General features: G+C 34.9%; 1 protein-coding gene across 6 annotated transcripts in view; it reads left to right on the forward strand.

Annotated features, from left to right (window-relative positions):
- The window catches only part of Hem (Nck associated protein 1 Hem), a 393,688-nt gene that overhangs the window by 50,960 nt on the left and 320,511 nt on the right, over nucleotides 1–22,217 (forward strand). For 5 of the 6 annotated variants that reach the window (XM_090409885.1, XM_090409889.1, XM_090409887.1 and 2 more), the window contains exon 5: nucleotides 13,845–13,987. In XM_090409885.1, the coding sequence (XP_090266011.1) occupies nucleotides 13,845–13,987 (143 nt within the window). Of the gene's footprint in view, nucleotides 1–5,398; nucleotides 5,531–13,844; nucleotides 13,988–22,217 lie in introns of those variants that run through there. The other variant, XM_090409891.1, reaches the window with a different exon arrangement.

Consider the following 22,217-nt stretch of genomic DNA (forward strand, 5'->3'; position numbering starts at 1 on the left):
TCGAGGGATTGCTGTACTCATTAGCACATACTGAAGCAATAGCTATGATATGTACATATTTTATAGATATCGTTGCCAAATCTGAATATTATCTTAATATTCATGTCATCACTTCATATTAACTTCATATCATAGCACTTATTTCCATTGTTCTAGATGTGGGGGAGGGAGAGAGAAGTTGGAAGAGGCAGAGTGAACTACTATGTCTGAGCATACTGAAACATGATTCAGATTTATTAAAAAAAAAAAAAAAAAAAAAGAAAGAAATCAAGTACAATTATTATCATTATCATGAAATTCCTTATATTTACAGGATACTATGAAAGTGCTACATGAAAAGCTTATGTTATTACTAACTTCTTATTAGCAATTTTCCTCCAAATTGGTTTGATATCTGTCAGATCTTATATTTCAGTCTTCTGATGTACTTTTTATTGCATGAATCCATTTAGTTCTTGGTCTTCCTTATACTATTTCTATCAAACACCTGTTTGGCTAACCTTTCTTCTTCCGTGCTGTTTAAGTGACCATACCACCTAAGATTAGTTCTGTTCTGCTCAGTTATTCCTAAATGCTAACAATGCCAAGTTCCTTCCTAATATTTTCATTTTAATGTGATTCTACAATTGATGTCATTTGTTCACTCTCCTATTTTTTCTCAGAACTCTCATATATGGTCTCAAGCTTTTGATCTATTGTTTAATTTCTAACCCAGCTCTTGGATACAATAGTTAAAATTGGTTTCAGTGTTTCATACATTACATCTATTTGAATATTCTGATTAATTTCTCTCTTATTCCATATTAATATATTCAGTTGATTCCCCTACTGCATTAGCTTTGCTTATTCTATTTTTTATTTCCAATATTGAATTTTTCATCTTTACTAAAAATTGCACTTTATAACTGAGATGTTTTACTTGTTCTGTGTATAAGTTCCCCATTTTGATGTTTTCGATGTTCCTGCTCACTTCCATAGTCTGTCTTTTTGTTCATACCAAATTTGTTATAGCAGTTATTCAGTTTATTTATGGAATCTTGTAAAATTGTACGTGATCTTTTTAAGAGTATGACATCATCTGCATAAAGAAAAGAGCCGCGATCAAGATGTCCAATTTTCATATTGGCCTTAATGCCACTTTCCTTCAATGAAATCCATATACTAGGTGCCCATAATTAGATGAGGTGTTCAGACCCTTGTAGAGAAAAATTTATTGGATGAAATTCAACCAAACTTGGCACACTGAAACATGGTTTTTATTTACAGAAGATAAAAAAATAATACAAGATTCTGCCACCAGGAGACATTTGGCACTATAAACATGTGGTTTGGGATTAATTAAACAGCAATGGTCAGAAAAGAGGCAACAAATCAATTTTCATGTTCATATAACATAGAGATATGGTTCAATTTGTCCTCCTTTCAGACCTAAGAACTGCATTCTGTGAATGATATTTTCTACAATGGAATGCAACAGATCTGCACTGATTTGCCACACATTCTGCATTATTCTGTCTTTCAAGGTTGCTAAATCAGGAACATGCCCTTCATACACCATGTGTTTCAGGTTGCTCTCACAGAGATTGAGATCAGGCGAACAACGTGGCCATGCTGTGGGAAATGCCAAACTAATCACTCTGTGTTCTATGAAGTGTTTTCATAACATTTGCTGTACCGGCATTCCAGTGTGAGGTGGTGCTCCATCCTGCATGAATATGGTAGTCATGGCATCTTTGCTGCTGCAGTTGCAGAACAACAAAGTTGCACAGCATCTCTTGATGCTGTGCAATTTTGTGACTTGTACCATCTCTAACAGCAGAGATGGTACAAGTCACTGGTCCTGTCGGGTGAAGTTCTTTGAAAAAGTACAGACCAGTAATAATTGATGCAGTGAAACCACACCACACTGTAACTTTTGGTGAGTGTAAAGGGGTCTGATGAAGCACGTGAGAGTTATTTGCAGCCCAAATGTGGCAATTGTGTGAGTTAACTAACAGTACCCTTCAGATAAAAATGTGCCTTATCATTCTGCAAGATCTTCAAGACCAAAATGGATTCACATCCAATGCCACCATTCATCCACCTCCATCCATCTCCATTCATCCACTTGCAGTCGAGTTTCCACATTACCATGAAGTAAAGCTAAAGTATGGGAGATCTTGTAGGGAAAAAAATGGTGCAAGAAGTGCTCGGGCATGCCCAAGCACTTCTGCACCCTTGTGCATTATTCATTCTGTGTTCCATGATGGCAGTTGCCACTTCGTCAACTTGTTGAGAGATAATCTGTTTGCACCCTTGTCCTGACCGCGCTGCTAAAGATCTGCTATTTCAAATCATAAAATCATTTTTCTAAGATTTATTTATTGTCATTTGACCTCTTCTCCTATACTTCAAATGCTGAAATTCTTGAAGCATGTCATTAGCTTTACCATAATCACTGATAGTAAAGCTTGACTAGCAACGCATGCTCTGGTAAGGTAAGATCCACAGCACATTCAGTCTTATCAGAATGATGTGAATCCATTTCGGTCTTCTTTATATCCACCAACTCATTAGTAGAAACAGTGAGATTATGCAAATATCACATGATTCCAGTGCCAATTATGCACTGGTGGCAAAATTTTGTACTTTTTATTTTTATTTATTTATTTTTTTTTTTATATATTCTGATTTTTATATTCTGTAAATCAAAATCCCATATTCCAGAGTGTAATTACACCAAGTTTGGTTGAATTTAATCCAATACATTTTTTGCTACAGGGCATTGAACACTTCTTTAATTATGACTACCCTGTAGATGATGAATAACAGTGGAAATAATGCGTTGTCTTATACCTGATTTTACATATGAGGGTAGTCTGAAAAGTTCTCGGCCTCGACCATAGATGGCAACACTATCGGCAAGATTTTTTTTTTCTAAGTTGGTACATCTGTCATAAACATCCATGTGAAATTGCAAGTCATTCTATCAAGTAGTTTGTTTTATACAGCTGTCTGAAGCAAAAGTGTTGTCTGTATCCCATGAAATGGATAAAATTGAGTATCGTACGGTTATAAAATTCTTTGTAAAAGAAGTTTAATGCCAAAAGAAATTCATTCGAAGTTCATAAAAGTTTATGGACACTCTTCTCCTTCGTTTTCGACAACTAAGAAATGGGCTGCTTAGTTTAAACATGGCTGTATCAGCCTTGAAGATAATCCACGTGAAGGATGTCCAAAAAATGTAACAACACCAGAAATCATTGATCAAGTGCACAATATGGTATTGGATGACTGGCTAGTCAAAGTGCATGAAATTGCTGAGAATATAGGCATTTCAGCATGCAGGATATATTTTGCATGAAGAATTGCAAATGAAAAAGCTTTGCACAAGATGGGTCCCACACTTACTCACAGTAGATCAAAAAGCACATGCATGAAAATCTCTGAACAGTGCTTAGAATGTTTTAACAGGAATAAAACTGATTTTGTGTGTCTTTATTACTATGGATGAGACTTGGATTCACCATTGCACACCAGAATCCAAACAGTAGTCAAAACAGTGGACAGAAGCCCGGTCGTTCAGTGCTAAAGATGACAAAGTTGGTTCCATCAGCAGGAAAGGTCATGACATCGGTGTTTTGGGATGCTAAAGACATTTTGTTTATTAATCATCTTGAAAAGGGTAAAACAATAACTGGGGAATATTATTCCGATCTTTTAACCAGACTAGAAAAAAATAATTAGCGAGAAAAGGCCTGGTTTGCAGAAAGAAAAAATCATCTTCATCAGGACAATGCACCCGCCCACAAAAGTGTTTTGGCAATGGGAAAATTAAGGGATCTGCACTATGAATTGTTGGAACATCCATCCTATTCTCCAGATTTGGCTCCCTCTGACTTCTGTCTCTTCCCAAAACTAAAACTCTTCTTCCTAGGTCAGCGTTTTTCTTCAAATCAAGAGGTGATTGCAGCTGTAGAGGGTTATTTTGCAGATTTTACTGAGAATCACTACAGGGACGGGATAATGGCACTGGAGCATTGCTGGAATAAATGTATTAGTATTAAAGATTATGTTGAAAAATAAAAATAATTTTGAAATTATGAATTTGTTTTTTCATTGTTAGGCCAAGAACTTTTCAGACCACCCTCATACATCTTCATGTCAGTCCTTCATTTCTAACTGCTGAATGATAATGCAAATATAGACTGTATTGTTCAATATAATGCTCCATTTACTCCATGTAACTTGTAGAATTTTGAAAAACTTTCTAATGCCACTTTGTGATATGCCGTTTCCAGATCTACAAAACTTATATACAGATCACTGGTATATTTCCATTATTTTTCAAGTATTTGTCTTAAAGTGAGAATCCAATCTGAATTACCTCTGTTAGGCTTGCACCTAGCTGTTTCTTCTCCAGGTTTCCATTCTGTAGTTTTTAATAGATTCTTTTTATTCTTGCATGAATCTTACCCTAAATATTCCCTGAGCAGGAAATTCTTCTATAATTCTCACATTCATTTTATTTCCCTTTTTATAGATGGCTACTATGAGATCTGCTCAATTATCTCAAATTTGACTGTCTGACCTGGCCATCAATTATGCAGTGAAGCCACTTTAAAACTTTTTCACCTCTATATTTGAGCCTTTCTGATTGAATATCATCTACTTCAGCTCCCTTTCCATGTTTCAGGTTTTTGATGGCTCTTTCCATCTTCAGTATTGATATGTACTCCTGACTGTATTCCACTTAAATATTTTCTACCTCTGTTCTGTCACTTCTTGTTTTCCAAAGTAATTACTCAAAACATCTAGAATATCTTCAGTTTACATGACACCTTTATCATCTCTGATTACTTTTATAGTATTCTTTCCCTCATTTTTAAACTTATAATAGCCTACCAAACATTTACTGCCTTTGCAATAAAAATTTTTCCCTTTATTGCTCTCTATTTTCTCAGTGCACATATTTACTTACTTGCTGGGAGCTTTTGATATGCTTTCTTCTGTTTCAGGACTTTAACTTTCTGAGATACAAATGGGATGACACAAGTTGATGAGGATTGAATATTGAGTGGTAGCCTGATCATTTTTTCACATTCCATAAAAGGCTGTGAAGTTATTATTCTATCCATACAGATAACTTTACCCTCTACCACACTGACTGAATCTATCAATCTTTTCTTCGTAACCTGCCACTGAGTTTCTATGGATTGGTTCTTGTTTTCCCTTATAATATTTTTATTGTTGAGTTTCATTTCCCCTATGAAATCTCTTCAAGTTTGATTCTTTTTAAAACTTTCTTACATATTTTTCTTTTCAGTATAATATTCATTTTTATCCTTCTCAAAACTAAATGGCAATCACTTTCCATTTCAGATCTGCTGTATACTCTTGTTTCCTGAACCAGCATGAAGATATCACTACCAACAATAACATAATAAATGAGTCTTTTCTTGTGTCATCCATCTCATGTGAATTTGTGACATCTTTATTGGATTATGATGTTAGTAATGACTAGTCCATGTCCTGAGCAGTAATCCAGCAGGTACTGACCATTATTATTAGTTTTTATGTTTTTTCTAAATTTTATCCAAACATTTCTATATGTCTGATATTCATTTCCTGTTCTACTGGTTAGATCTCCAACAATGCTCAACTTTTTCTTTGTCAGCTGCTTTCTCTAAGGATTAAAAAAATTTCTTTCTTTCTATCTTAGGAACCTTCTCTGGGACCTTTGGCACAAATAAGTCTCATTGTTCAATTTCCCCATTTCAGTATTTACCCATGTTACTGTACTTGTTATTACCTATCATCCAAGAAGGTTGTATCCTTGTATTTAGTGTTGAATACTATACCTATTCCATCATTTCCTTGATCATAATTGCTTAAACACCTTGTATAATATGTTGTATTATTTCGAAAAATCTCACTTGATTTTGTCTTCTTTGTTTTGGTGGCACCAATTATTTTAATATGGTACTTCAATGGTGTTTCTTTTTGCTAGTCCCACCTCTTTTTCATTGATACAGCTTACATTGGTGTACCAATCTCCAGTTCTGCTGATGGTGTTATGGAGTCTATTCTAGTAGCTGACTTTTTTTGTTCTTTTGCTCTGGTTTCCTTACAAAAACATCAGGGAAGAGTGCAGGGTGTTGCGTAACTGGGTGATGCTCCAACTGATGTGATGTTTAATTTTGTCATGTCATCATTATCTTTTAGTTTACACCAATACATTGTAGTTTGGTCTGCTAAATCCCAAATTGTCAGCCCATTGCCATTTATTCGGTATCCGGGTAGATACTTATTATTGGGATACATGCACCACAAGTTGATGAGGACATATTGAGTGGTAGCCTGATCATTTCTTCACATTCCTTGAAAGGCTGTAAAGTCTCCTCCCAGTTTCTAGCTCTGACTCTTGAGTGGCCTTGCAGCAATTATTACATACATAAAAATATATCTGGGGTACATAAAATCACATTTTCCCTTATGTGTCAGGTGGCTTGTCATGGCTGTCTTGGCTTCTTTTGAAACTTTATTAAAATCGGCAAACCAGCCAAAAGAACACATGTAACTAATAGCTCTAATACACTATGCAGATAGGATTAATAAAAATTAAAGATTTGTAAAAATTTATTTTTTATAAAAACTATATACAGGGTGTCCCAAAATTCACACAAGATTTAAATTTAGCGCCATTTGTGCGGTAAAGTGTTGCCAACGAGAAAAACAAGACAGTGTGACAGCTGACAGTTCAGGGTTATTAAAAATGACCACACACAGCAAAGAGAGTTCGTTGAGTGGATTATGGAACAACAACAAGTGGATGCTTATTTTTCAAGCAAAATCATCTTCAGCGATGAGGCTCATTTTCATCTTGATGGTTCGTTAATCGACAAAATTGTCGCATTTGGGGTTCAGAAAATCCACGAGTGATTGTTGAGAAACAAATGCATCCACATGTCACTGTTTGGTGCGGATTTTGGGCTGGAAGCATCATCGGTCCATTCTCCTTCAAAAATGCGGCTGGTAAGGCAATAACAGTTAATGGTGCTCGCTATCGCAACATGGTAATCCAGTTTTTTGTGCCTAAATTGCAAGATATGGATGTGGATGACATGTGGTTTCAACAAGACAGTGCCACATGCCATACAGCCCGAGAAACAATTCAATTACTGCATGAGTCATTTCCTGGTCGTGTAATTTCCTGTTTTGGTGATCAGAATTGGTCGCCCAGATCATGTGACTTAATGCCGTTGGACATTTATCTTTGGGGTTTTTTGAAGTCTAAGGTTTATGCCAACAAACCCACGACCACCCACGCCTTTAAGGAGGAAATTGAGCGCTGTATCAACGAAATTCAGCCACATTTATGCAAAACGGTCATGGAAAATTTCGACAAAAAAGTGCGTATGTGCCAGCAAAGCCGTGGAGCCCATTTACCCGATATGCTATTCTATGTATAACCCTATACTGTATGCTTTATGAATCAATAAGAAATTACAATTTTTAATTAAAAACCTGTGTTTTCTATCAAAATTACTTCTTGTGTGAATTTTGGGACACCCTGTGTATATATATATATATATATATATATATATTTAAAAAAAATATTTAATGACTAACAAACCGAGAATAAGTTAGAAAACTTTAATGATACAACTAGTTTCGGTTTATTATGGCCTTCATCAGGTATCTTTGTAGGTAGAAGAAACAATAATAAAAGACTGAAGATATTAAGAAAACTGAGAAGCACAGGTTAATTGTATTAGATAATTAAAAATAAAAAAGTATTAAAGTTCCATTTGTTCTCTTTATGTGCCATTGTTTATTGTATGCGTGGTAGTAGACTCTTGAGAATGCGAGTATTGAACAACAGCAGTTTGGCTCTCAGGGATGTTATAGCTCAAATTACTGTTCAAATGTTCAGGATTAAGGGCGATCTCCCTGGATTCCACTATCTTTCAAATTCATCCTTGCAACGGAAAGTGTTTTCAGATCTATCCCAGGAAACTGAGTGACCTTAAAAATTATCATGAGGATTGTTAGAGAAGAGAACATGGCTGGATAAGGCACTAACATTTGATCTTTTATAGGAGATGTCTCTTTTATGCTCCTCCATGCGAAGTTCAACAGATTTATTAGTTTGACCGTAATAAGGAACATTACAGTCACCTGGACAATAAAACAAAAAGACAAACAAAGATTAACAACAGAAATGAAGTTGATGAGAAAAACTGCAAAGTATACCCTATTTGATCACAAAAGAAACAAAGATATTATGAAAGAATTAAACCAAGAACCAGTAATAGAAAAAATTAAAAAATATAAACATAAATGGATGGAACACGTTCAAAGAATGAAAACAGAAAGATTACTAAAACAAGCCTTAAAGTACAAGCCATTAGGAAAAAGAAAACCAGGACATCCTCTTAAACGATTCAACGATGACTTCTAAGGCCAGAACAGGCCATGCTAGGCCTAAATCATTGATACGCATGATGGATAATGATGACAAATAAAAACGTCATCTACATAACGTTTCCAAACTTTAGGTTTGAATGAAGAGGAAGATATAACTCTTGTTTGGCGAATATTTTCCTAGAGGACTTTGAAACAAGAGCTATATCTTCCTCTTCATTTAAACCTAAAGTTTGGAAACGTTATGTAGATGATGTTTTTATTATATGGAATCGTGGTGAAAACTCGCTCACGAATTTTCTTCATCATCTAAATAACCAGCATCCAAATATAAAATTCACAGCAATACTAGAACATGATAACTCCCTTCCTTTCCTGGATATAAAACTTTCGCGCTGTTCTGGAAAATTTAGAATCTCGATGTACAGAAAACCATACTAATAGATATCTTCACGGTCTTTCTCATCATTTTTTACCACAGAAACTCAGAACTATTTCCACTTTAGGACACAGAGCTTGCTCTATTTTAAACGATCCAGATGAGCTTCAAAAAGAAATTAATCACCTCTTACATATTTTTGAACAAAATGGATATCATAAAAGAACAATTAAGAAATTTCTTGTAGATCCTCCTAGGCACCACAATACAGAAACTACCAATTTTAAAGGTAACATCTCAATCCCATACATCAGTTCGGTCTCCCAAAAATTGGCAAAAGTTCTTCAAAAGTATAACATCAGGACGTTATTCACCACTCTTCCAAAAATGAGATCTCTTTTAAGACATCCTATACCTAAGCATCATAATCTAAAATATCCTGGCGTATATAAACTATGGTGTGACTAATGTTCCTTATTACGGTCAAACTAATAAATCTGTTGAACTTCACATGGAGGAGCATAAAAGAGACATCTCCTATAAAAGATCAAATGCTAGTGCCTTATCCAGCCATGTTCTCTTCTCTAACAATCCTCATGATAATTTTCAAGGTCACTCAGTTTTCTGGGATAGATCTGAAAACATTTTCTGTTGCAAGGATGAATTTGAAAGAAAGATAGTGGAATCCAGGAAGGTCGTCCTTAATCCTGAACATTTGAACAGTAATTTGAGCTGTAACATCCCTGAGAGCCATACTGCTGTTGTTCAATACTGGCGTTCTCGAGAGTCCACTACCATGCATACAATAAACAATGGCACGTAAATAGAACAACTGGAACTTTAATACAACGTTTTTTATTTTTAATTATCTAATACAATTAACCTGTGCTTCTCAGTTTTCTTAATATCTTCAGTCTTTTATTATTGTTTCTTCTACCTACAAAGATACCTGATGAAGGCCATAATAAGCCGAAACTAGTTGTATCATTAAAGTTTTCTAACTTATTCTCGGTTTGTTAGTCATTAAATATTTTTTTTAAATGTATCACAGTAACCGAGTCAATGCTCATGAATACATATATATATATATATATACAGGGTGTTCGGGATAAATTTGACATATTTATAATTAATTATATTTTTCCGTAAGTTACATGTATTAACACACACTTCTCTTCATTTAAAAGTTTGGACCCTTCTTCATTCATATACAAGATGTCAGAAAGGATGGATAGCTGGAACCCACCTGAATCATGGAAGAGAATAACTTGTATCATGATGATTCGTGCCCGCCATCAAAATAAGGATATTACGACTGCTGCCCAATGCTCCCTGAATACAGTAAAAACAATCAGGCATGAACTAGAGACTTGCAATGGTGACTACGAGGATGTTGCAAGAAGAAAGATCCCTAGCAGACGATCTGATTGCGTTCGTACAGCAGAATTCCTCGCAAATCTGCAGGAACAGGTGTTGAAGAACCCTGGCATTGGAATTCGGGCTTTGTTCGTGGAGTTGCTAACTGTAGTCAAGCCCTGGATAACAAGGGTAGCCAATGGTAGGCCGTATGTATGGCAGCAGGATTCGGCCCCTTGCCACACCTCTGGGAAAAGTCAAAAATGGTTGTCTGAAAATTTCTACGACTTCACCAGTCCAAATGTTTGGCCTCCAAACTCCCCAGACCTTAACCCCATGGATTATTTTGTATGGGGCGCAGTTGAAAAAGACACCAATCGCACTTCCAGTAATACAAAAGCCCAGTTAATGGATAAAATTAAAACAGTTTTTGCGGCCCTTCCCAGGGAGACTGTAGCATCAGCTTGTTCGAGGTTCCGAAGCAGAATTGAAGCTGTGATCGATGCTAATGGTGGTTATTTTGAGTAAATCTTGTTGATAGTATTGTAATTAACTCTGCCTGTAATGTTTTTTTGTCAATTCATTAAATTTAATAGATACAAAGAAGATTTTCTTTTTCCTTACGAAACTGTCAAATTTATCCCGAACACCCTGTATATATATATATATATATATATGTATTCACTTATATATAAAAGCATAAATATATTACATCAATAAAGAAATATATCTTTGGTTGGCTGAGTGGTTAACATACCCACTTTCCAACTAATAGGAAGCAGGTTGAAATTCTGCCATGGGCATCTAATTTGCAATTGTCTTTGGGTAGGAGTTGAATTTCATTACCTGGTGTGTAAGGCCACCTCCCTACTTATTAAGAGGCCATAAATGTCTTGAAAAAAGTGCCATGTTTGATCTCTAAAGCAGGGTTTCCAGATTATGTGAAAATAAAGTAAAAAATACAGAAAATAAATAAAAAATATATAAACATTCTTAGCCCACCTCTGGTACAATTAATTTACAGCCTTTCAGATACTTTGCACTTCTTTTTTAGCATCTAAAGAGTGTCTTCTTTTGAATAACCTGTAGTGAGAACAGATATATCTTTGTATGGAATACTGTAGACACTACTTTTGTATAGTACATATCTTAGTTGAAGTAAATGGATTTTGTAGGTTCTAACAGGTGGTAAGAACTATTTTTAATCATTAAAAATAGCATTTGATGATGGAGGCAATTTGTTTTGACAGAACCTGAACAGATTGTATATATATATATATATATATAGCTTATTTTCTCACTATTATTATAATGAGTGAGTGAATAAAGAGGATTTGAAGAAATTCTTAATGTTACTTCAAACCTGAAGTCCTGTTTATAGGAAAATTGGAATTTTCATACATGTATCCTGACTTTCATGTCTATGGTTTTGATTATCCTGGCTGTCACCTGATTGGTAGAGTAATAGTGCTTTGATCTCCAATCAGTAAATCATAATTTTAAATTCCACCACAGGCATGGAGATTTGTGAATGTGTTTAGTTGGTAGGTGAATTTCACTCCTGAGCATGATCACCATCCTGCTCATCAGAGGCCTATAGTGGTTTGTTTGGTTTCAAATTAGGTCTCTAGCAGGGATTTCTGGATTATCTAACTCTTAGCCCGCCCACAATATTATGCATGCTAGACCTGCAACCAGTGGTGAGCTATGGAAATTTTAACAAAGGGCTTGCATCGTCGAGCAAAAAAAAGAAAAAAAAGCCGTATTTTACACAGAAACTTTTATTAATACAGCTTCTGTACAAATTCCAATCAAAAAGTATGAGAGGACAACTCTCATACTTTTTGATTGGAATGAATGATAACCTCTAAAGGCTATCATTTTTAAACAAATATTTCATGATCTAAACATAAAATATTTGCACACAATCTACTCTGTTAATTTATCTTACATAAGAAAAACATTTTTTAACTATCAAAATATAATAAGAATGAAATCTTTTATAAAACATTTGATTGGCTACTGGTTTTACCATACAATTGGCTACCAGAAGGGAGAAGGGTAAAGATTGCGCATGCGCTTATTTTATTTTCAAACTTGGCCGCATTCGTTATAGAGGATTTGAAACAATAATTCCAAATAATCTATACACTGCCGGATAGACTAATTTTTGTTAGGTTATCATATAAGTTTGTTGCTTAATATGTTTCCAAAAAAAAATTTTTTTTTTAAATAAAAAAGTAAATAAGAAGAACAAGGGGCTCGTAAATTTGAGAAAAAATGAACAAAGGGCTCGTGCGAGCCCTTATAACTCACCACTGCCTGCAACCTCTTGTGGGCTGGACTCACATAAAGAAATCTAAGTAGATAATGACAGTCAGAATTCCTTTTGAACAGTGTAGAGTATTTAGTTTTTCTCTGATGCTACATGTCTAGAATTAGTAGCTATTGGTTGCATTATAGTTTTTTAACCAGTCTCGTGTGGGTCATTCAAGAACTTATAGCACGTTATTGCCATACATAGGGTAGAGATGAGATCTCTGGGAAAGAAGGAACTGATTGCCATTTTTCTTGAAAAGCTGTAGTGATAGTTGTTGGGGAACATTTTGCAAGGCAGGCTGTTCCAGAGAGCAGTGGCAGATGGAATAAGAGAGAGAGGAAAAAGGAAAAGCATTTGAAGTGAGTTTGCATTTGGACTCTAAAAGTATAGTAGTTGTATTCCTCATGTTTTAACAGGCTCAGTGGAAAGTGGGGAAAGACAGGTGCCAGTTCAGTGGGACAGTCTCCATGGAGATATCTTTAGAAGAAATACAGAGCTGAATGAGACTGCCTATGAGGTAATGGCTGCAGTGAGTCATTGAGGGATGAAACATCAAATCAGCCAGTGGGCTCTCAGCTGGACAGTATCAAGGATCAAGGTATTGGGTGTACTACCCCAAACATATGAACAATTTTCAAAGAATGGACAATCTGAGATTTGTAGAGTTAATAGCTAGATGGGTGAAAAACAGCATCTTAAGTGGAAAAAAATGCCTAGTTTTTTTGGATGCCAAGGAAGCTGTTGATGAGATGTGATTTTTTTGCCAAGAAAGGTAAGAGGTAGAGGTAGATATCTGTAGAAATCCAAACCATTATATAATATTGGTTAGGATTGATAGGTATATTGGATTAGGTATATACAATGTATTGTATATTGGTTAGGATTAAGAAACTTCTCTTGAGATATGCAGCAAACATGACTATAGACTTGGCACACCTGGAATTAATTTCTCCAACATGCCATTTCTCTCATGTGTTTCTATTTATCTCTGCAGGAATTTCTGTCTAAAAAATAGTATGATTGTTTTGTAACCCCCTTACTTCCAATATTTGACATCCTGGGAGAGACCCCCCCCCCCCACTCAATTCATTTTGACACTGGAGGGGAGAAGTTGGGTAATGTAATTACAAGTTAGAGGTGGGGGGCAGAATAGCAGGCTGAACATTTTTTTAGCAGTGCTACAAATTTTGAATTTGCTTATTCAGGTAAGAAGGAAACTATTTTGAAGGAGATAACATAGAATTTCAGGTAAATGCCATTAACTTAGAGGAAGAATACTACAATCCACAATTTTATTAGTTAATTTTTAATTAGTTAAACTTTTCTTAAATTTATAGTGATCTCTAAACCCTAAATTTATAATAGTGTTGTCATAATTTTTAGACTGTAAATTTCGATCTGACCAAACACTATTTGGATCTAATAACTATCTACATGTCACTTATGATTTTGTTGTCTCGAGTAGAAGACCGCAAGGCTGTGCTAGGATTGTTTAACACAGCCCATGAAATGACCCATGGCCATAGGTAAGTAGTCAGTAGCTTATCATATCTTATATATAATAGTTTGCTTCATAAAAGTCATGCCAGAGTAAAATAATGTACAAATTATTGATGTAAATTTAAGTACCATTGCCTGTAAGAGTTTTTGAAAATTTCATCAGCCTGAAAATTTTTTGTTACACAACTTGTGGGCAGTAATTTTTGGATAAAATTTGTTGTTGTTTCTGTTTTTTGTGGTTATTATTTTTGTAAAGAATTCTGATAGTTATATATATATAAAAACTATATCCATCTATATACATTATTTATTTATTTAGCATATGGCATAATAAAGACACATGAGATCAGAATATATAAATACATATTTGTGATGACAATAAAAATGAAACAAGTAATGCACATATACAAAGATCAGGTAAAAAAAAAGTCTAAAATTTTAAGTCTAGTTCAGATAGCCAATCAAGAGCTGAAGGATCTGCTTCAAAAAGTCACCAGGGTAGGCTCTTATGCTGCAGTTCTCCACAATGTGCTGGGTGGTTTGATTTATGGCCTCACAGTCACATTGTGGTGTAGGTGATCTTCCCCACTTGTATAAGCTGTCTGCACAGATACCATGTCCTGTGCATATCCTATTTAGGCTTTTCCATATATATATATATATAATGCAGGTGTGTATGTGCGTGCATGCATGCACGCACGCACACACACATGTAGTATGTCTCTTTAGGACAGGGTCTTCCAGTACTCCAATGTCCATGAACAACAATCATCAGCTTACATTATAGCGAGATTACCTCATCAAACAGCATCTTCAATGGATATTGCTTAATAGGGTCAAAGCTATATAACTGAGAGGAGACCTCCACATAGCCTTTAAAGGAATGTGGAGAACTGATCAGGGCTTCTGACCTAGTATCCAATCCTTACCTTCACCTCACTGTGGTGCATCCTGTTAGGTATCTATCTGGATACTGAATGAACGAGGATGGACTGGCAATTTGGGATTTAGCTGACCAAATTGTATTCTTATTGGCTTAAACCAAAACAAAAAATGACAGTACAACATGACAGAATTTCACGGAAGCTGGGGCATCACCCAGTTAAACAAGGCCCACGTTGTTTTCACCAGGAAACCATGGTAAACAGCGTAAAGTCAGTTACTGGAACAAATCCTAAAACCCATCCATCACAAGAGTTCAAGATCGGTACCATCAATATAAGAAGCCTGAATAGCAAAGAAATGGAGCTAGCTAAGGAATTGGATAAGTACCAGATTGACATAATAGGGATAACTGAAACAAAAAAAGGCAAAAACTCGTGCGATCTTTCTGAGTAATAAATACAAAATGTTATATTGAGGCGATAACAATCAAAGAAAAGAAGGAGTAGCCATAGTATTCAACACTAAATACGAGGCTAATCTTCATGAATGACAGACAATCTCAAGTAGAGTCATGTGGGCAAATATGAGAATGGGGATACTAGACAATAAGACTTATTTGTGCCTATGGTCCCACAGAAGGTTCTACTAAGGTAGAAGTGAAGGAATTTTTTTGAGGCTTTAGAGAAAACAGCTGATACAATGAAAAAGGAACAGTTGGTCCTTGTTGAGGATCTAAATAGCAGAGTAGGAAATGATTGTCAGACATACAAAAATATATTGGCAAAATTTGGAGAAAAGAGCAAAGATAATAATAATGGCAAATATCTGTTGGATTTCTAGTCAGGACATGTACTGGTTATTATTAACACAATGTTCCAATATAAAAATGTGCACAAATTCACATGAAGAGAAGAGGCAAGGAATAAGAAAAGTCTCATCGACTATGTTATTGTTGTTAGTGATGTTTTCTCTCTGGTGCAGGACACCAGAGTGTGCAGAGGATTTGAAATTGGAAGTAATCACCATTTAGTCTTGAGCAACATAAAATTGAATTTCATTTTGAAAAGAAGTACATGTAAGAAAGTTTTAAAGCAAATAAAAGTTGAGCAGCTCTCAGATGTGAACTGTAGACTAAAATACATAAACATGACTGAAGAAAAAATGAAAGCGCTTGAGAACAGGAACCAAACCTTGGAGATTCAGTGGCAAGCCCTGAAGAAAACATTGTTTGATTCAGCCTGAGAAGCATGAGGTGAGGTTGTCTGTAAGGATAGAAAAATCAGAACTCCATGGTGAACACAGGAAGTTAAACAGGCAGTGAAAGAAAAGAAGAAAGCATATCAAAAGTGCCTGGCAAATAAGTCAGCTTGTGCTCTTAGAGAATACAGAGACAAATGTAAGAAAGCTAAATTCTGTGTAAAACTAGCTAAACAAAAGCCATGGGAGGACTTGGGTAAGAACATCGAAAATAAATATCAAGAAGGGGGGGGGGGAGATATTCTGGAGGTTGTCGAAGAAGTTCAGAAATAGAAGAAAGAGTGCTGTAAAAGGAATTAGAGATGATAATGATGACATGAAAACATGAGAAATGCAGTCAGGAATGCATATCCATACTTGAAGTAGAAAAAAAGCATCAAAAGCCTGAAATGTGGAAAGGCAGCAGGAGTAGATGATATTCGACCAGAAATGCTGAAGTATGGTGGTATAAAAGTCTTACAGTGGCTGCACTGCATAGTTCAGAGGGCCTGGATGGAGGGACAAATCCCAGATGATTGGAGTAGAACTTTCATAGTACCAATATATAAAAAGGGAAATAAAACTGAATGTGAGAATTACAGAGGTATTTCCCTACTGAGTGTTCCTGGTAAGATATATGCAAGTATACTTGAGAAATGATTGAGAAGGATTGTGGAAGAGAAGCTTGGTGAAGAATAAGCGATTCAGGTCAAATAGAGGCTGTCAGGATCAGATTTTCACTTTATGACAGATAGTTGAGAAATCATGGGAATATAACAAAGATCTGTATTTAAATTTTGTAGATCTGGAAAAAGCATATAACAAGGTGCCAAGAGAGAAGCTATTCGAAATGCTACAGTTATATGGTGTCGATGGGGCATTATATCAAGCTATACTTAGTCTTTATTTGAGTTGTAAGTCAGCAGTTAGAATTGAAGGAAGTATAGTAAGGTGGTTTAATGTTAAATCTGGTGTCAGACATGGATGTACATTATTCCTTCTGTTATTCATTATCTATATGGGTCATATTATGAAGGAAAGTGGTATTAAACTCGATATCAAAATTGGAGATGTTAACCTCAGCTCTTTGCTTTATACAGATGATGTCACACTTAAATAAATCCACTTTAAGTCTGCAAGATTCCCTGACTAAAGTGAATAACTATTGTAATCGATATGGTATGAAAGTCAGCATTAAAAAGACAAAGACAACAAAAATAGGCAGAAACATTGAAAATATCAACTGCATTGTGAATGGAGAAACTATAGAACAAGTAAAACATTTCAGCTACTTAAACATGATTTTTAGTGAAGATGGTAAATTAAATATGGAAATAGACAACAGAATCAACAAAGCTGTTATGGTAGGAATTCAAGTGAATAAATGTATATATATTAATAAAAAAAAATGGAATGTAAATAAGCCTCTATGGTTCATTCAGTAGCTACAATGCACTTTGGCTTTAAAACACTGGCTTCTGAGTACAAGGAACTTTTATAAAGGCTTTCTAGCTAAGCAACAGCTAGCCGGTCTCATTTGGAGGCGGCAGGGTTTTAATCTGAAACTTAAGAATTTCATCCTACATAAATGTCTGGAGAATATACACAATTTATAGATTTAACAGATTATTCAGATCGGGTTAACCACTATTTTAGCATTAATTAAGTTTCTGTGCAGACAAATTATTTGACTGCCCATTGAGTCCAAGGATGGATCTAGTTGCACTGGGGCATTTGCTCCAGGTGGCAACTTAAAGGGTGACAAAACAAGAATCAACATTATGCTAAATGTAAACAAAACTAGAAATAAAAAGATGTGAAATGGCAGTGATATAATTGCATTGCATTGTAAAAAGATGAAATGAAGTTTATATCTGAGATATAAACTTTCAGCTTAGATATGCATTCTTGCTACATAAAAATTTAAAATTTGAAGTCCATCATGCAGTGTGGTAACTGCATGATGGAATTACCTTTTTTTTTTTTTTTAATCCAACTTCAAACTTATAAAGGAGAAAATAGTTTTCAAATGATATTTTTGTTATTAGATAAAATTTCATTTTACAAATTTCTTGAACAGAGATGTGTGGGCATTGTCATCTAGAAGTTTCACTTTTGTTTTATTGGCCAGGAACTTTTTAACTGAGTAATATAAATGTAAACATTCATGCCTTTCCTATAAAAAAAAAAAAAAAAGAGGAAATGTAGCAGAATTACTGAAATGAATGAGCAGACAGAGTTGGTGCCATGTTTGGTTCATTCTTTAAACTTTATAGGAATGCATTCTGCTTGCTTGGAATCATTGAAAGAATGTGTTACTTTTTTGTCAGTTCCACCACCTGATGGGATCTTACAAAAAATGTATAAAAACAAATCTACAGGGAAGCAGCCAAACCAGCAAGAGTGCAGAATAAAATTTTGAAGATGCTTTTTTCTATTTTTGCTGAATTTCTACTTGGGCATTTTTGCCAAATAGGAAATAATATTTTTATTATTTCTTACACATTTTTCTTTGCCTGTATTCCAAATCACTTGTGTTTTTAAAAAATAAAGTTAAATTTTTGAAATTTTATGATGGGATGGCAAAAATTGCTCTCCTCTCATAGATTTTCTTAGATCTGACTGATTGGACCTTGCACATAAGAGGAAGATGAGAATATCAAAAATAGAACATCAATATGTTCTTCTACCTAATAAGCTGATAGCTTCCTTGGAGTAATAATATTAACAGGTGAGTACAAAAAAATCTATTAAACAAATTCAAAGGTTACTATGCAGATATTAACAACAGAATGAGTTCTGTTTACTGGTGATTTTTAGAATAATTTAGTTCTGAAACAATTTGTCATACAGAACTTGTGTAGCTCAGTAGAAGTGGCGTTTGCGCTCTGTGGTGCTTGACCGCATGACGAAAGGCGTTCGAATCTAGTCTCGACTAGAGGAATACTATGCAGATATTAACAACAGAATGAGTTCTGTTTACTGGTGATTTTTAGAATAATTTAGTTCTGAAACAACTTGTCATACAGAACTCAGTAGAAGTGGCGTTTGCACTCTGTGGTGCTTGACTGCATGACGAAAGGCATTCGAATCTAGTCTCGACTAGAGGAACATTTTCTAAGCCTTTTCTCGACCGGTTCCAGAGTTAGTCGATCTCTGGCATGGACTAGTGGTTTTTTCTCCCAGAAACTCGGATTTTTCATCCCATAAACTCAAGAAAATCGGCTGTTGAACCCACACTATTTTCAGACATTAAAAATATTGTGTTAGGATTAGGGACCACGAGATGTCAGCACTTACTAGCCACCTTCTTCACTGCATACCAATAATTAGTGATAGCTTTGGGCCAGCTATCTCTGATTAGGATTGGACCAGTGGAGATTGAACTGTCCACTCAGTCTCCAAAAAGTTAGATAGGGCTAAAACGGCCTTGCCTACTCCCTATACAGGAACAAAAAAGGCTTTAGTTTATTTATTTATTTTTTTAACAACTTGTCATCTTTTCTTGATGTGTATTCTCAAGGGAAAGAGACCTTATACAAGATACCATGATAGTACTTCATAATTAATTTTTTTATTATTACATTACTAGCTACCTATGAACAGTTTTCTACCATATTAAAGCTGTTATTTTTTTTAGCTCTCTCTCTCTCTCTACTTAGCAGAAATATTGCCAAATCTTACATTTAAGCACAAATGTTATTTTTAGCAGATCTCGGGAATCTGTAATTTTTTAACTGATTTATAAGCAACCTTAATATTTATTATTATTATTAAGCGAGACTTCCAGGGAATCAGGAACTCATCGAGGGAGACCACATACTACTTGCACCAGCTATCATATTTGCTTGAATTCATTCACACTGCTTGCACGCAGAACATCCAATGGCAATTCATTCCAATCGCGCAACACCCTATGAGAGAAAAACTAGCCCTCACCCTCTTTTTAGTGTCATTCATTTTCAGCTTCCAAGGATGCCTTCTTGTCCTTTGCCCACCCTCCATAAAATGAAATATTCCATCAACTGAAATTTTGTATGACCCTTTCAGAAGTTTGTAAGTCTCAATCATATCACCCTTCTTTTTCCTGTTTGCTGGTATCTACAGTCTACAAATTCTCAATATCTTCATAAATCAGTATTTCACAATCCTGATATCATTTTTAACACTCTCCTTTGCACTCTCTCTCTGCTGTATCAAAATCACAATGGAAACCAGGTGACCAGACCTACACTCAATAGTCCAAGTGAGGTCTTATCAAGACCTTGTAAACAGGCAAAACGACATCCTTATCTTTACATGTGAAAGTTATTTTTATGTAGTATTTATTTTACAAAGAAACATGAGTTGAACTTCCAAGAATGTATGATAGAGATAAGGGCCTCTGTAACTTAGTAATGATCATGCTTTTTTGGCTGGAAAAAACCTGAGTTTCTATCCTCTCCAGGATGTAATCTGAAGGTGGTTAGATGGTATGAGATGGAGGAGTCTGGGTTCCCCTCCTGGAAATGCAGGTTTTTTTTAATCCCTGCAAGTTGGTCAGAAGAAATACACAATTTACAGACATAATATTCCAGTGGACATAAACATAATCACCTTACTAGTAGGATAAAGTGATTTTACTAAATTCATGTTACAAATCAGGTATACTTGGCAGGGCATGGGTTTTAAATGCTTAGACAACCTGTTGCCTTCATTTGCTGCCTTTGCCATTCTTCTAATTCTGATGGCTCTACAGACCTTATTTCTAAAAGTTGATGACATATCCCAGTTATCTTACTCAAACAGCAAAATAATCTTTCTTACAGATTTCAGTGCTTATACTTCCAGTTTGGAAAAACTGTGTAAAGAATATTACTGGATACTTTTCTGGAAGGAAGAAGACTAGAAAAACACAAAGAGACAGAAAGAGAAAAGCACCATTTATAATAAAATATGAAATTTTGAATGCAATAAACCAAATTAACTTAACTAAGTCACCTGGTTATGATGAACTTCCTGCTGAACTGTGACAAAATGGTGGCATAGCATCCATCAATTTCCTGCTTGAATGTTTTAACCAAATTATTATATGCTGGTGAAATTCCAGATGACTGGATGATAAGTATCATAATATCAGTTTTCAAAAAGGGAGATAAAGGTGTGAAAATTCTAGACCCCATAACATTGCTAAGTCGTAGTTACAAAATCTTCATAGGCATTATTCAAAATAGAATCCAGACTTTAATAAGTGAGACAATAGAGGATCAAGCATGCTTCAGACATGGGAGGTCTATTATAGGCCATATTTTTACAGTTGATAGCCTGGCTGAAAAGTACTGGGCATACAAACTTAACTATATACTGCAGTTTTATTGACTTCAAAAAGCATTTGATTCAAAAGCTTTTGTTCATTCACAGGAACAAAATGATAAACATCTTAAAATCTATGACTTCAGAAATACACTCTTTATTACAAATTATTATAAAGATACCAATGCAACTATCAAATTTAATAAAATAAAACCAGATACATTCAAAGTAGAAAAAGGAGTTATGCAGGGTGGCCTGCTATCACCAAATTTATTTACTATCTATGTCAAAGAAATATGCAAAACCATAGTTGAAGAACCAGGTCTACAAATAAATGGCATGAATATCAATCACATTAAATATGCAGATGATATTATTATTATTCTTGCAGATTCTAGAATACAATTGAAGAAGACAACAAAAATGTTAACTAAAATTTTTATTGTCTAAAAACTAAAACAATGAAAATAGGAAGAGATGAAGGAAATATTTCAATACACTTAGAAAATCATATACTTGAACAAGTAAAGCAATTTACATATCTTGGCAGTCTCATTACAACCTCAACAACACAGAAACAGTAAAATACAGACTTAATAAAGGATGGCCTAATATGAATAAATTAAACAAAATATAGAAAACAGCATTTCAAAAAGCCTCAAACTAAAATTCTGTTAAACTATTATTATTCCTATGGCAATGTATGGAGTCGAGATATGGTGACTCAATCAGAAAGAAACACAAAGAACATTCAAAATAAAATGCTTAAAAAAAATAAGACTCACTGGTCAGAACACAAAACAAATGAGCAAGTCAAATGCAAATTAAACTATAGAGAAGATA

The sequence above is a fragment of the Typopeltis vanoorti genome, chromosome 20, assembly GCF_054136105.1.
Source record: "Typopeltis vanoorti isolate ZY-2024b chromosome 20, IOZ_Tvanoo_1.0, whole genome shotgun sequence".
In the NCBI taxonomy this organism is placed as follows: domain Eukaryota; kingdom Metazoa; phylum Arthropoda; class Arachnida; order Uropygi; family Thelyphonidae; genus Typopeltis; species Typopeltis vanoorti.